The sequence below is a fragment of the Achroia grisella genome, unplaced genomic scaffold (assembly GCF_030625045.1).
Source record: "Achroia grisella isolate CSIRO2021 unplaced genomic scaffold, CSIRO_AGI_Agris_v1 utg770, whole genome shotgun sequence".
In the NCBI taxonomy this organism is placed as follows: Eukaryota; Metazoa; Arthropoda; class Insecta; order Lepidoptera; family Pyralidae; genus Achroia; species Achroia grisella.
The window spans coordinates 448,580-465,764 of NW_026713016.1; the positions used below are offsets into that span (position 1 = coordinate 448,580).

Consider the following 17,185-nt stretch of genomic DNA (forward strand, 5'->3'; position numbering starts at 1 on the left):
ATGTAAATAAATGCTGATCTGATACAGATAATTGATAAAATAACGTCAGAATCATCTCAAATCGACAGTGTAGCTATCTGAAACTGATAATAATATTGATATTTATAATAATAATAATAATAACCCAGGACAATTCACATAGTACACATTAAGTTAAGATAAGACAGAATAAATTGATAGAATTTATTAAAATAAACAAAAAACAATAATATGAAGGATCTAGCGGGATAAAAATGCCTTGTTTTTATTGTATTTCGATAATAGCCATACACATAATCTCACACCCCTAACCCTCATAGTGAGAGAATAATGGGGGTAACACCCCTTGACGGAAAATTTCTTTTTCTCAGTAACTATTCAGGTGAAATTACACAGAATTGAAATTTTTACGGAGGAATGGCATCTCACTCTTTTGGACTGGCAACACTTGGTATCACGGTTCTCACATCATAACGTATTATCTGTGGTGCTGTTCATGTATAAGGACGATGATTCCCACTTACCATCAGGCGGGCTTGCCATTCCAATTATATAAAAAAAAGGTTAACCGTAAGTCGTCCCTTACCTATGTTGCAGTTTTAATAATAGTGACAAGATAATTACAGAATGCGTTTACCAAGTTCGATCCCCCGTCCAATTCAAACGGGGATCGAAATTACGACGGCCTGAGCCGAGGCTCGAGCCTACTGGTACCCTTAGACTAAAGTCGTATCCGTCAGGCAGGAGCTGGCCTTCAGCCGCTCCATAAGTCCATCCGCGGGTTTGGAGTGCCATCTGCACTCGCCCCCTAATGTCGGGTGAAGCTGTAGAGGCCAGTTGCGGCCAACAGCATTAAAGTAGTCCAAAAATAAAAACATTACCAAGTGTACAATAACATATTTTCGATGATATTGCAATGCAGCACCCGCCTGCGCTAACGATATTCCACGCTGCCGAAGTCCCCGGGAATACCTGCCCCTAGTGCATATCGTCGGTAAATAGAAAAATGGCAGTATCCAAATTTACATTTATGTCTTGTCTTGCATTTAAAGTTTTTAAATTATTTTTTTCTTTAAAGTTTTAAATTTACACAGAAGTATTATATATTATTTTAAAAGTATTTAGATAATGATTAAGACGGCGTGGTTAATTTAATTGACTTATATAAAAGGAGGCAATTCTAGCTTCTAATTTTGAAAAATGTAATTTTTCTATTTAATCGACGATATGTCTACAATAGTAGGTGAAATAAAATTGACATATATTAAATTATCTTAAAAACATTTATTCCGAATACTGACGCTTGCATACTATAAATTAGACTAAGTGAAGGTTGTAAGTACGCTTGCTCGTCACGTGTCCGCCTTTTGGGGCTCGGAGCTCACTAGTTTGGCATTAAGGGCTGCTAACTGCTCCACTGTACAATATTCTGAAATGGAAATGGCGACATTTTAATCTTAATAATATTATACACGCGAAATTATGAAGTATAGATATAAATAATATATGGATAAATGGACGTTTGTTACACTTTCACACAAAAACTAGCGAATGGATTTTGTTGAAACTTTACAGTAATATAGATTATATATCAGATAATAGGCTATAAATTTCACGTGAGTAAAACCGGGGGCGCTAATAGTGCTAAAATAAGGTTTTTATAGCATAGAAGCTGACAACAAAGGAGCTGGCAGCTCACCTAATTGCAAGTAATTACCGCTGCACATGCAGCCGCAACACTAGGGGTATTGCAAGTGCTTTGCCGGCTTATTATGAAGAATAAGCTATCTTACAAGTACACTTAGATTATGGAATGAACTACCTGCAGAGGTTTTATCTAGAGACTACAGTATAGGGTTTTCAAGCAGGGTATATTAAGGTTTCTTGAAGGTCAGCAACGTGCACGTGACTCCCCTGATGTTTCAGGCGTCCATAGGCTACGCTAACCATTTACTATCAGATGGGCCGTATGCTTGATTGCCACCATTGTAGTATAAAAAAAACAAAATAACTCAGTCTCAGGTAAAAGTCAATAGTTATTTATGCACGGAATTTTCGTTTATGTTAGTTTTTTATGTTAGATATAGAAACCTATACATCATCATCATGATGTATAGGTGTCTGTAAATAAACTGCCTTTAAAAATTAAAAATAAATCAGTTGTGTTTCTTGCCAGTTCTTCTCAATTGAATCTGTATACTGAATTGGACGATAGGAAAAAAAATATTAATACAGAAACTTGACGTTTCTAACTGGCTAAAATGTCCTATATGAATAAATGATTTATGATTTTAATATCGTATATATAAGTAAATACATACGTATTTTACTAGTTTCCCATCCGATATATTCTCCAGTTCGTTGATTTTCTACCTCCAACCATTCATACAGTGGTTTAAAGTATTCTAAGAGGCCATCAGCCTTCATGGACCGCTGGCCGGTGAGCGCCTCCATCGCCTCGGGCCACGGCTTCGAGGAACCCATTTTGAGCATATTACTGTAATTAATAAAAATAAATTGTATAGTAATAACAGTAATAATAATGAAAACTTGGCTTAGGACCGTAACTAGCAAAAATACCGGTGAAAGCCGAGGAGAAAAAAAATAAAAAAGAAATAATAATATAGTAGATAAGATAAAATAGTACGCCACAAAGCGTAAAAAAACCAGCAAAAGCTGGGAAAATGAGGCAAATAATAATAATAACCTCTGGACAATTCATACAACATCATCTAGTCCCAAGGTAAGCAGAGCTTGTGTTATGGATTGATACCATTACTACTAGACAACTGATATAAATATTTTTTTGCAAGACCAATACAAACAATCATACTCATGTATTCAAATACTTGTACCATGAGAGTACGACTTTAGTATTAGTGCACTGCTAGAGATTCATACCTTGGCTCAGGCCGCGTAATTTCGTTCCCCGTTTAAATTGGACAGGGGATCGAACAGGGACACCGATGTGGGCGCTCTTTGAATGTGCGATATGGTGTGGTTGAGGTCGTCGTCTTCGCCGGCGAGGACGGTGTCGTGTGTATGTGATAGCGTGGTAGAGATGAAACGGGTGAACTCGTAGGGAGTTTTGCTGCCGTTATGGGCTCGTCGGGATGAATAAGAACGGGCCTCGGTCGGCGTTGTCGCGTAAATATATGTCTTCTCGGTGAATAGTCGTTTAAATAAGTAATGAGCTAATATTTCATACTTACGCTAATGCATTGCCCGCAGTTACACTCTGATAAATATCACAGTCAACCAATTTCTTGTTCACGTCCGCTGGAGCGTACTCCCCGGCCAGACTGCAGAGGGCGCGGTGGAATTGGAACTGGATAATGAAGGAGACGTAATACCTGTGAAGTTGATAAATTTATATCTATAATGGTTTATATGCATTTTCAGCAAATTAAATCAAATCATTGACACCCCTGGTGTTTCAGGCGTACATAGGCTACGGTAACCGTTTACAATTAGATGAATCGTATACTTGTTTGCCACCATCGTAGTATATAAAAAATCAAATGCCGTTTATGAATGTTAAAGTTTATGTCTTCATATTTTTCCCTACTATCCCATTCATAATACAGATTCAATTTGAAAAGACATGGCAAGAGAGACTTAACTATTTTTTTACTTAGTTTCTGTTTAAAAAAAAAACAGTTTATTTACAATGTATACTTATGTTGGTACGTATGGTGTTTATGTCTAACATTAAATTAAAATTCCGTACATGAACAACTATTGCCATGCTCGCTTAACATTTAAGCAATCGTTTAGTGTGTAATAGGCTTATCTAATTAGAAAGGTTCAACTTTCAATTTAAGTTTCAATTGGATGGGGAATGGGACATCACCGTCGCAGACTACTGTGTACCGGTTCTCTCTAAATTAAGTAGTAAAATTTAGTTATTTTATCTTATTTTATTTACCTAGCATACTCCACATTAGCAGATACGTGGTATTTTGCAGCGGCATCAAAGTCTTCCTCAGTCCTATTTACAGGAGGTTCAACTCCTTGTAGCGTTTCTCTCAGCCGCCAGTAGTGGCAGTTGTAATCTTCTGGCTGAGTGGTACCTCGGAAGACACCGTATCTGAACAGGTCCAATGTATAGGCGAACGGTAGGAACACGATCTTGTCCATACCCTGAAATTGAACAAGGCTGTCTTTAAATGTCATGATTACTCAGATGGTACGGCCATGTAATGTGAAGTGACGAGGAGAAGAATGTAAGGCCAAAAAAGCCTTATGACTGCCCATCGCAAAAGAGGTAGAAAACGTCCTCCAGCTACCTAGTGGACCAGCATGAGCAGGTAATCTTATCGCGATGGAAAAATTACCCAATCCAACAACCCCCCATAAAGTAGGAGAGTGCTAAGAAGAAGAAATATCATGATTTCTTGCATTGCAACTGAAAATGGCAGATGGTAGCAAGTTTTCGTGTGACTGCAGACCTCCACTAAGAGCAAAGACCGCTATTATGGTAATGATGTTTTTTATATTGTAAATAATAATAACGCTGGACAACTCACTGCGCCAACCTGAGAAAACGTCGGCAGATAGTGCATTCCACAATGTTAAGTGAACGCTGGAGGAAACTCCTTTATAACCGCACTGTTGGCGACCACTTAGGTTCTAACATATGGGGATGAATTCCCTATCGATGTACTAAATATAAAAGTTTAAAGGTACTATACTTGCCATTTTATAAAGCTGATTTATTTCAGTCTGCTCATCTTCAGCGTCTCCATTTATAAGGCCCACTCGGCGCAAGTGCTTCGGTGATGACACTGATAGCGCGATTGTATCACCGACTGCTTCATGGAAACCTGTAAAACATAAAATCACAAACTTTAATATAGTAGTAATTTATTTAATAAAATGCAATTAGTAACATTTGATGAAAACAATTATAATGCAACAAAATGTATTGTTAACACCACAAATAATGATGAAAGGTATGATGAAAGGTATAATAAAACTAGCCTTTATGTTGAACAAGTTAGAATGAAACACAATATAATCTTTTTTCCAACCCTAACCCTTTATACCAACCTTTATACAACCTTTATACAACCCTTTATAACAACCCTAAATAACAATGTTATCTAATCCCAAGCTAACGGGAGATATTGTAATGGGTACTAGATAACTGATAGAATACCTAAATATAATAGTCATAAAAATCACCCAGAGTAATACAAACAATTAAACTCATTAATACAAATGTTTTACCGTATATGTAGGAATCGAACCCGTGACCATCGGAAGTAAACCGGTATGTTTAACTACAGAGACCGTTGTCACCATTAGTATAACATATTAATATCACAAATATAACGTAAACAGAATCATAAATAAAACTGTAGTTAGTGAAAGTTAAAATACTATGGTAACGAAAATCAGGATGTTAAGTCAAAGTCAGAAGAAAGTGAGTTTTTTTTCGAAGAAACTATCAAATTTAAAATCTGATAACACTAACAAAACTCTATAGTGATTTGTCTATGATCTATAAGACAACTAATTGAAAATCATGATGATAATTAGAAACATGTTATTATTAGTAGTTCATTATATCGCATAGGTTAATTCACAGAAAATTCAGAAATACACAGCAGCATAAAAGATGTAAAATGACTTTAAACGTAAAATTCATACAATACATATGCAAGAACTCCAGAAACATGACTTTTATTTGTTAAGACACAAATCATCCAAAAAACCTATTTTAGCTATTCAAACTTTTGTCTTTATCTTATAATTTATTTCCCTAACTTTACATAAAGTGACAATTGACAAATTGCTGTAATAGCTAAAATGGGTTTCCAGGAGCATTACATTTTTGCATAAGATAATATATCCCATATAAAATCTAAACCCGGACTTCACCTGGATTCGCGCCCCCTCGAAATACGGACGGCAAATCTTTATATTGCAAGTAATACTGCACATGTCCCATTTCATGATGTACTATTCTTAAATGCTCTCTGTTCACCACTGTACACATTTTGATCCTGCGTTTAAGGAAATTATTGTCAATTACCTGGATTTGCTCCATCACGAAACACGACCGGTTGATCTTTGTACTGGAGGAAGTACTGTATGTGCCCCATTTCGTGATGTGTTGTTTGGAAATATTCGTAATCTACTGTTGTACATTGTTTGATCCTTCAAAATTAAAGCCAAAGATATTAACATACAATTTGGAATAGAATCATCAAAACACATCATCGGCACCTTGTCTTTATTTATTTATACTATTTATTGCGCCAAATATAGAAAATAATTAAAATAGTAAATATTCATTAACTAGCATAAAAAGCGTTCTTATCATTTAGCAATGTTTTATCCTTCCTTTATCCCATTATTTGGGGTCGGCGCAGTTTGTCATCCTCTTCTATTGATCCCTATCAGCTGTTATATTTGAGCATACTCTCCTTTTATACATATCATCTTTCACACAATTCATCTATCATTTTATCGGTCTTCCTCTTCCTTTCCATCCATGGACGTTATATATTTTCTTTAGACATGGTCTTCGCTCCTCCGCATAACAATACCAGATTAATCTGTTACCTCGCAGCTTGTCTACAACTGTCGCAACTTTCAAATATCCACATATATACACATTCCTTATATATTCAAAACTCATGCCAGATAAAATATTTCATTTGTCGTACATGTTAAAACATATTAATTCTTCACTCAGATTCAAGTGACTTTGCCTATTTCAAAGGTTTTCCTTTGAATAGCAGAATAGATTTAGTTGTGTTTACATCTGAATAATATTTTAACAAGTTTAAAATAACAGTCTTTAAAAATATACAAATCCTAACAGGTTTGTTAAGCTTAAAATATCGAAGTATTGCACGAAAAAATATAAAACTCATATTCTCCAAGTTTTGTTGTTAAAATCTCATACAAACTTACTAGGATAAAAAGGAACTCGTACCGAAAGCCAAAAATCTCATTCTACGATATTTTTTTCGACGATATTAGTGCAATTGGCATCCCTGAATCCTAACTACGCATTATTGAATTTAAGAAATATTGTCGCATGCAAAATATGAGCCTCAGACTTGTTACCTAAAATCTTGTCCATCATAGAAGTCCCAAGCCGACGCGTGACAAACTATCTCTCTATCCGTCGGCTTCTCAATGATGGAGTTCTCCCAAAATTTCGGTGGCATCGCCGTCAAATTCAACGACTTGAAGAATTCATCGGACATTTGGAACATTTTTAATGGTGTGTAATTCTGATCTCTCATCGCTTGAGTGATATCACTTTCCTTTTTATCTGGGTATGGACGTGTGAATGATTCTATATTGTTCCATGTCTGCGCCCACATGTTACCTATAACGACATAATTGCATTGGAATTAATAATAATGAAATATTGTAAGACACAAAGTAGTACTGAGTTCTCGGTTTTGACATATAATAAAAACCTAAAATCGTGACGTTTCGCAAAACTATCTGCATAGCTGTTTGCGTGTTATTTTTTTACTTCAAATTTAATATCAAAACTACGTTGACATTTCCAAAAATTATGTTATTAAATATGGATCAACATATAGGCAAAAGAAAGTTGAGAAAAGTAGTTAATAGTTATAAACAGGCTTTGGAAAAAAAAACAGAAACTAAGTCGAGTTTCCTTGCCAGTTTTTCTCAATTCAATCTCTGTTCAGGCACGAGATTTTCATTTACTGTTAGACTAGATTCCTAAATAAGTATACAATGTAAAAACTGGCTTTTGAAAAAAGAAGAAACTCTGTTGAGTTTCCTTGCCAGGTCTTCCCAATTGAAACTGTATGCTGAACTGGATGGTAGGAAAAAAATATTAATACAAAAAACTTGACGTTCATGCGGCTAAAATATACATATATAAATCAAATATTTTTTTATTTTGATTTTGACAATAGATGGCATGGATTACACGCTTATGAACTCGATGTCACCACTACTTACCTAATAAATGCGCTGGTATTGGTCCTTTCATTGATACAATATGTTCACCGTATTTGTCTCTTAACTTCTTTCTTACATACGCATGCATCTGTTGATACAAAGGTTTCACATCCTCCCACAGTTTTGCGAGCTGATCCTCAAAGTCAGGTACTTCATAATCAGCCTGCCACCAATCAGCCACATCTTTGTAATCTAAAATGAATTTTATTTTTATTAGACTAATACCTAATATCGTCTTCATTTTATTAAGTACAGTCGGTTGTTAATTAATTAATCTTTCCAGATATATATAAAATCTTTTAAAATTGTCCTCAGGTAGCAACCTATATTCTAAAACACTTAATTAATTTTTATGATGTTATCGTGATGTTATTATGTTTACTTGAATTTGGCTTTATAATAGTAGCATCACTGATTACATCTGGAACAATTTCAGTAGTAGTATTGTTTTCTAATGAAACTACTTGTTCATTATTTTCTTGTTCACATTCATTTTATAACTAAACTATTTTCATTAATAAGGCATTTCAATTAATACCTTACCTTTCCATATACTTTCTAAAAAAAATGTTATTTAAGGACACAAAATTAATTTAAAACACTATATGATTGAAACTATTACTATAATATTGATTATTTATGTCTTATTCTCTTCCTCATAATCATCCCAATCACAAACCAATATGAAACTTTCGTAAAGTAAAAACTTTGTACCCTTTTTTACGAATAATGCGCAGACGGAGAAGTATGAAATCTCGCAGTTTATAATACACAAAGAAGAAGTGCCAATAATTTTCAGAATAATAATATTTTTTAATTTATGCATAGAAATACATTATACAACAAAAAAAACATTAACGGTAGTGTAGATTACATGGGTAGTTGACACACTCATGCATATATACACTCTTTTGTTTATTGTTAAAGTCTGTGGTCAAATTGAGAATAGTCTTACTGAATATTAAATTTATTATAGTCGAATATCGACGACTGGGCGACCACTAACTAGTACTAAGATTAATCTAATTATCGTTAGATAATTCATAGATACAAATTTATTTAAATTATTGGATTTGTTACAAATTTTACTTATTGGTTTTTCTCAACATTTCATGTTATATATTACCACGATATCGTATCCATTGTTTTAAATTTTAAATTCGAAAAAATGTTTGATTGAACTAATTTAACTGAAATTTAACGTGGATATATATTGCAGAACGAGGATGGACCTAGACGTATCTTTTATTTAAAAAAACCAGACGATGTCACGTGTAAGTCTAGTATCTAGTATATTCTTACCATTGAGTTTGGCGGCCTCATTGTACAGTTGCACATACTGTGTAAAATTATCGCGTGCCTTAGCCCCGGCTACTTTGTGCCACTCTATCCACGTGTGCTTGAGTTCTTCAGGGTCTTGACTTTTTGCAAAGATCTCCGTAATTTCTGCGAATCATATTTTTTATCGTGAATGATGTCAGTCTTCTCTAATAACTTGTTGAACGATTGAAAATATTATATAATGATAGTGAATTTAAAATGTTAAGTTTGGTATGTATATTATTTAAATAATACTAGATATTAATATTAATCATTTGAATTCACTATTATATAATATTTTGAAGTTCATTAACTTATGAATTCTTTTAATATTAAAATAAATAAAAAGGTGGTAAAGTTTTTTCTTACCCCTTAAGTGATCGGAATTAAAAAATACATACATCCCTAAGTTTCTACCCTTCTACCTTAACTCCTATTTTTAATAGCGATATTAGTACTTTAATAATATTGTACCCTTGGCAGTCGACAACTGATTAATTTATATGGCGAAACAATGTTTGCTGGGTCAGCTAATAATTATAATGCACTGTGTTCTGAGGAATTATTCTACATGATGCCTACGGCTACCTTTTACATCGCAATATTCGCCATCGACAGGAAATTTATCGCTATACTCTGGAACCAAATTGGTCTCGGACAGTGCTGTTTCAAAGTTACACTTAGATTGTTGAATTAACTACCTGCTAAGGGACTACAGGATGGGGATTTCAAGAAGGTGACGATTTCCTAAGGTCGGCAACACGCACAACATCCTTGATATTTCAGGGATCCATAAACTACAGTAACCATTTACCTTCAGATGGGCCGTAACTTATTTGCCACTGTCGTAGCATAAAGTAAAAGTATGCAAATATAACATTACACACAATCTTTTGTGTGTAATTTTATATTTACATTGCATTGCATCAGGCCTATTCATCGCATTTCGCAAATCCAACATACCTGGTTCTAAAGACAGATCACATTTCGTTTCGTTTTTGAACGAGCATATTTTGGATGTGGCATAGTTGGATTCCATTCCCGACACAGATTTCATGAGTTGTTTGTACTTGTCATCTGGTAGTGCTGATACGCCCAACTCGCAGTACTTCTTGAACATTCTCTTCAGCGAGTTGTCCTGGAATATCTGCCATTTGTACATCTTCGTCTCCTCCCACGCTTGTTTCTCGAGTTTTGATAATTCTAATCGGAGTTGTATCTGGAATTTAAAGAGTTTTTTTTTATTGAAGAGTCTTGGTCTATTCCGGTGCTAAGCTGTAACACTGTGACTTGCATAGATCTATTATGCTCGGCCTTTTTTAAAGTTACCAAGCTAGGCCAGTCAAGGACAAGAATTGAAGGATATTCTTAGGAGCGATGGTTTCTATCTCCCCAGTATATAATGTATACGTTTCAATGGAGATACTGCGTTTATGCATGAGAGGGATATAGACAAATAAGATGTGTAGTGGCGTTTCTTCTAATTGATAAAATCTACAGATTGATTTAAAGATTTACATATCTTTATCCTTCAATAGAAACAGAAATAAACTGTTATTCAGATAAATTTAATGTAATCATATTTGAACAATCATAATAGTTTTGCTTCTACATCACAAAAAGAACGAGAATGTAACTTGGCAGTTGATATTTTAAAAAAGCTACTGATCATTATCAGCCAGTAATATAAGGATGCATCCACGCGAGCATCATCACGGCATACAGCTAATAAATAATAAAACTAACCCATTTCTCCTCATTCTCCTTCGTTATATTAGCAGTGTAATCCCACTCGGCTTTACTTGCTAGATTCTTCCTTAAACCGGAAGCTTTGTCTAATTGTAATATATAGTCACTGCCTTCATGCTCTAAGGCTTCTAATTCTGGATCACGACCCTGTGTGGCGACAATGAAGACGGCGACAATAGCTGCTACCAGCAACGCGCCGCCACCAATTTTCAGCATTGTCTGAAAAAAGAGAATCTGTTATATAATAATAATAATAATAATAATCTCGAGGAATCCAATTAGCTAACAAGAAACTGCATATCTTCTTATCTGAGACACGTATGTTGAATATTCTAATAATAAGAATCTCAGGACAATTCACACAGCGCCATCTAGACCCAAGTTAAGCTAGCTAAAGCTTGTGTTATGGGTACTAGACAACTGATACAAATATATAGATTTTTTTTCTTAAATACATACATATCATACATAGAAAACACCCAGACCAATACAAACCATACTCATGAATATAAATGTTTGTGTCGTGCGAGGAATCGAACCCGCGACCATCGCACATAAAGCGGTGTGCCAGACCGCTAGACCACCGAGGTCGTCGTCTAGTCTATTAATAAGCCTAAATAGATAGATCATTTAAAAAGAAACAAAAATATAAACAAAGTTAATTATATAGTTTTTATTGCAAATTGAATATTTATAATATTGTTCAGAAAACACAGTATATATAGTGTTGTCTTATAATGCAAGATATAGTATCTCTTGTAATGCAACATATGACGGTACTAAAAATAAATTTAATATCATAAAAGCAAACAACATCATAAAATTAAAATAAAAACAAATGTAGACAACTAATCTTGGAACGACGATGGCAATGGACTAGCGGTTAGATCATCACTGTTTTACTATGGTCGCGTGTTCAATTCAAAATAAAAATAAAAATATCTTTATTTATGTAGGTCTATTACAGACTCTTATATGTCAAATCTACCGTCAGTTCGGAGTGCTTTTGAAATGAGATGAACTGAAAGATCTTTATTCATGTAGGTCTATGACAGACTCTTATGATATATCAAATCTACCGTCAGTTCGGACTGTTTTCGAGCTGAGAAGAACCGACAAAAACTTAGCTCTTATTATTTTAAAATGAGCTTGTACAAGTTTACAAAAATACAAATTCATTTTTAAATTCAAATTTGGGAGAATAGAGTGACCACCTGCATTTCTTGCATGGAAACATTTGTAAGTATTTGTATTGGTCTGGGAATTTTTATGAACATATAATATAGAATTTGACTTTATAATAATTAGCTATGATTGTGAAACTATTTACCTGTTTATTTATTCAACAATTATTGTACATTATGTTATATGTAAATAAATATTCTCAACATGCTGTAGAGTTTATCAAAAATATACCGCACCGTTACAATCAAAATATTTGACTGTCAGTGTCATTTTTACACTTTTAATTTTAATGTTTGGTAGCTAACTAAGAAGTCAAATATCGGGTTATAAGCGTCTGAATGAGTGTCTAAAAAATAAACATGCCACTTTAGCTTAGTCTGGTATTTCTGCCAAAATTTGAAATTACTGGCTGAACCGGCAAACAATGTTTAGCGTCTATATTGTTACCGCTATTATTTGTGTTTATGTTGTGTTCTTGTAGCAACAGCGGGAAAGAAGGAGGTGAAATGATGAGTCGAGATTGTTGTTATGTACATATTTATAATTACGAAATATTTACAATGAATATATAGGTATGTACAAGAAAGTGATTCGGTCTCGAATGATAAGCTTGTTATTCTATTCGTCTGTCGTAACTAGGCAACGGTGTTGCCGCGCGATAATAGTTAATTCGCCACAAATGTTTTGCCATATAAATTAGTATCCGTATTAAAAAATAGGGATTCATAGTAGAGGGATGAAAATATTGGGTCCTATGTGTTTTTAATGGCAAACTATAAAAAAAATTGTTCAAAAATAGAAATAACAAATTTTTGAGGTAAGCTACCCTTATCACTTAGGGGTAAAAAAATATAACAACCTATTATCAGATCTATTAAATATGCATTTAAAATTTCATCAAAATCGGTTAAGCAAATCGGAGAAGTGTAAGACGAGAATTTTATATAAATATATAGACTAGATTAGATTAGATTAGACGGCTAGACTACCAAAGTCCTAAAATATTGAATAAACATAAAAAAAAAACAGGTTACACAAAGGACAATAATAAATTAGACGCTATCAGGAAATCCCAATACAAATAATCATTGAAATGAGCTCTTATAATCAGAAATTGAGTCATCACCACATTGCATCGCCTTGCTTTACATTAATATGAAATTCTTTTGAAAAAGGAAAACGACGGTCCTTCCCCTAATACGTAAGGAAAAGGTTAAGATAAATTGATTGTAATGATTATTATAAAACTCCATATTTTTTGTTTTACAAACAGAAAATTACATACTTAATTGTGAAAATGCAGGTCCATTATAAAAAGGAAACGGTATAAAAAAGCCCATGATGTTTTTTTATAACAACGCTAGTCTGTTTGTGTATATTCGTACGCTAGTAGTTTCTGTATATATATATATATATATATAAATTTTCCATGTTCGCTTATGAAAGTAAATATATACGGTACTTACAAGTATATCAAAAATTAATTTAAAAAATTTTGTTTTTCTGTTCCTGCTAATGTCTCAAAAGGCTGGACCGATTTTGATGAGACTTTCACTCGAAGATAATTTTATAAAGAGTAAGTGACTTTACTTTCATTTTTTTTGTATTTATTTTAATAAAAAGAAGTTATATTCCACGCTGATGTATTCTCGATGAATATAACGAAGGCGCTAGTTTATAATATAAGAATAGATATATATTGAAGAGTACCCAAACTAATACAAACAGATATACATATAAATGCTTATATTTATAACTCGCTGAATTTAACTTTATTTTTCTAAAATAAAAGTAGCCTAAGTTACTCCTTATTACATCGGCTACTTGCCAAAAAAAGTCCCGTCAAAATCGGTCCAGCCATTTCAGAGATTACCCGGAACAAACAGACAGACAAAAACTGTAAAAATTGTTATTTTGGTGTATGTACCGTATTTATATTCATATGCATGTAGTAAAAAACGGTTGTTTCAATATTACAAACAGACACTCCAATTTTATTTATATATATAGATGAGCGAAGATCGACCTCGCTACCATCGGAAGGTAAGTACACCTTGTCTATTAATCACTCACATGACTTACATTATAGACTAGTTGTATCCGCGGTTTCAACCGCGTTACATTTAAATACATAAATTTCAATAAAAAAATATAGCCTATGTGTTATTCTGATACATAAGCTATATTACTGCAAAGTTCCATGAAAATCCGTTCAGTAGTTTCTGCGTGAAAAAGTAACAAACATCCATACCTACGAACTTTCGCGTATTATTAAGATATTAGAGAAAATTTTCGGGTGCAGTCGGGGCGAGAACCTAGTTACTTATAAAAACATTATCGGCCTTAGAGCGATGCTGTAACCGCAAGACTGGTAAATAGTCTATCTCGTTCATCATTCAAAACCAGCGATGTGCGTCGAGCCGCGACGGAGGCGGTGTCATCTTCAAGTAGGTATGAGTTTCCTAGGAATAAGTTCACATTGTGTCTTATATGCTTGTGCCTTTAAAGTTAATAAAAAAAATATCTGTCTATCTAATAAACTTATTACTTTCTATTAAACTTATATTAGTTTTCTAACGCTCGGTGCATACGATAACGATTTATCGTTGCGATTTGGCCGCGCAATCGATTTAGACCGATTAATCGAATCTATAGGCAGATTTCTCGACGACCTCGGTGATCTAGCGGTCTAGCACACCGCTTTACGTTCGATGGTCGCGAGTTCGATTCCTTGCACGGCACAAATGATTATTATGAGTATGATTGTTTGTATCGGTCTGGGTATTTTCTATATATAATATGTATGTATTTACGAAAAAAAATATCTATGTATTTGTATCAGTTATCTAGTACCCATAACTTGGGTCTAGATGGCGCTGTGTGAATTGTCCTGAGATTATTATTATTATTAACAACGTCTCACTCTCTCAGACGTGATGAATACGGTGTACTCGAACATATATACCACAGATTAAATAGAAAAATTACATTTTTCAAAATTAGAAGAATTGCCTTCCTTTATATAAGTCAATTAAATTAACCACGCCGTCTTAATCACTATCTAAATACTTTTAAAATTATATATAATACTTATGTGTAAATTTAAAACGTTAAAGGAAAAAATAATTTAAATAAATTAAAAAAAAAACTTTACATGCTTGTCTTGTAAAAAATATACATTTTGAATACTGCTATTTTTCTATTTAACCGACGACATGCTGATGGACTAAGTCAAATACGAGAGTCTAGAACATATATGTATGGAAATTGATGCAAATTTTTTGGTTTCAAATGACAGGTATAAAAATTTTATATTTTTATGTCGTCACATATTTATATTTTGCACAGTTAGATAGATATATAAATAATTTTTCATTATTTTTGGTTGTATCAAATGATTGAATGCAGTTTCCAAATGTCAATAATATAAATAATGTAATAAATAAATTGATTTCCTTTCTGTTCATACGCTGCAATAAAACAGCGCTAACAAAACGATTTTTTTTAAACTTTCAAATTTATAACGTCATATACCATGGTAAAATACATAATATAATAATTAATGACATGACACAATGATAACGATTTATTAGGTATAAATCGTTGTCATTATTTATATTATTCACCAGGTATTAACCAGAATAATTCTATGGTATCTAACTACGGTATATTCAACACGACAGCTTAAAAGGAATTCGTTCTCATGTTAATGCAGTTTTGTTATAGCGTACGAACAGAAGGAAAATCAATTTACTTTTATATTAGCGAAGTGGGTCACTTCGAAATAGCTGCGTTTTCTTAGATTAATTTGGTTTATTAACAATATTTCTATCACCGAAGTCATATGGAAGTGACTCGGCTACCGTGTCTTGGAATTATATTGTTTTAGTATCAATATTACCAACATCGAAGTGCCAATCAAAAATATAAATTAACAGTTTTTTGTCAGCTAGATTTGACTGACAGTTGTAGCCAACAACTAAATGATGTTCTGCACATCCGAACTGTGCAGTTAAATCGCAACGATAAATCGTTGCCGTGTACACAGGCCATAAGCCACCATGACTAATTCCCTGGATTGTCTCAACTTCATTTGTTACTTGAAGGCTTTGCTAATGTTTACGAGTTTATTTCGATACATATAATAATTATCTGTGACGAATCATTATTGTATGGATGTTTTGGATGTGTCTTTTAAACAAAAACTAGTTGACGGCGTTCAATGTAATTTTATACACAGGTAGGTCGTATCCTTTATTTATGTATAGGATACTTTAGAGCCGAATTTATACAGGCAACGTCACATATTACACTTAGTATACATATATACATGTCTTATTAATGTTAAAAATACCACCTATCTACTACACCTACCAACATACGGCGTTCATAGGTATTAAGTAAACTGGAAAGTATTCTTTATGTAAATCTAGAATAAATTCTGTCTGTATATCAAATTATATTCAAATCAATATAGCAGTTTTTATGTGAAAGAGTAACAAACAGTCATCTATCCTTACGAATAGTTGGGCTTATAATGTTGTTACATTTACATTATATTTCGAATATATTACAATGCATGCTCTATTATAATATTTTGATTTTAGGTCCAATTCTAACTCACTACGGTTAAGGACTATAACTCATTACAGTGCACCACTAATCTACAACGTTCTCAATAAATATATTAATTGCAAAAATATATTCTTAAAATTGTTAAAAAATAATTTTAACATATAATTAAAATATTACTATATATTACTTTACATAGTATAAAAAGAAAACGCGTCCGCTGTCTATTCGCTTATATCTTTTAAACTACGCAATTGATCTTAATAAAGATAGAAATAGAAATAGAAATAATCTTTAATCAAATAAACTCATTACAAGCACTTTTGAATCGTCATATTTTGATTCTACCACTCATTCGGAATGCAGATTCATCACAAGAAGAATGAGCAAGAAACTTGTGTGTTGCTCTTTTTAA

At 33.2% G+C, this 17,185-nt stretch overlaps 1 protein-coding gene across 2 annotated transcripts in view; it reads right to left on the reverse strand.

The window, feature by feature from the left end:
* Window positions 1–1,249: 1,249 nt before the first annotated feature.
* Window positions 1,250–17,185, reverse strand: part of LOC131850492 (angiotensin-converting enzyme-like) — a 60,369-nt gene continuing 44,433 nt past the window's right edge. Inside the window, exons 2-12 of one of the 2 annotated variants that reach the window (XM_059200726.1) lie at window positions 11,011–11,232; window positions 10,228–10,483; window positions 9,247–9,390; window positions 7,945–8,136; window positions 7,063–7,330; window positions 5,866–5,990; window positions 4,678–4,805; window positions 3,908–4,122; window positions 3,192–3,332; window positions 2,301–2,476; window positions 1,250–1,408 (exon numbers count right to left, since the gene is read on the reverse strand). In XM_059200726.1, the coding sequence (XP_059056709.1) occupies window positions 1,332–1,408; window positions 2,301–2,476; window positions 3,192–3,332; window positions 3,908–4,122; window positions 4,678–4,805; window positions 5,866–5,990; window positions 7,063–7,330; window positions 7,945–8,136; window positions 9,247–9,390; window positions 10,228–10,483; window positions 11,011–11,232 (1,944 nt within the window). In that variant the 3' untranslated portion in view covers window positions 1,250–1,331. Of the gene's footprint in view, window positions 1,409–2,300; window positions 2,477–3,191; window positions 3,333–3,907; window positions 4,123–4,677; window positions 4,806–5,865; window positions 5,991–6,019; window positions 6,145–7,062; window positions 7,331–7,944; window positions 8,137–9,246; window positions 9,391–10,227; window positions 10,484–11,010; window positions 11,233–17,185 lie in introns of both variants that reach the window. The other variant, XM_059200725.1, reaches the window with a different exon arrangement.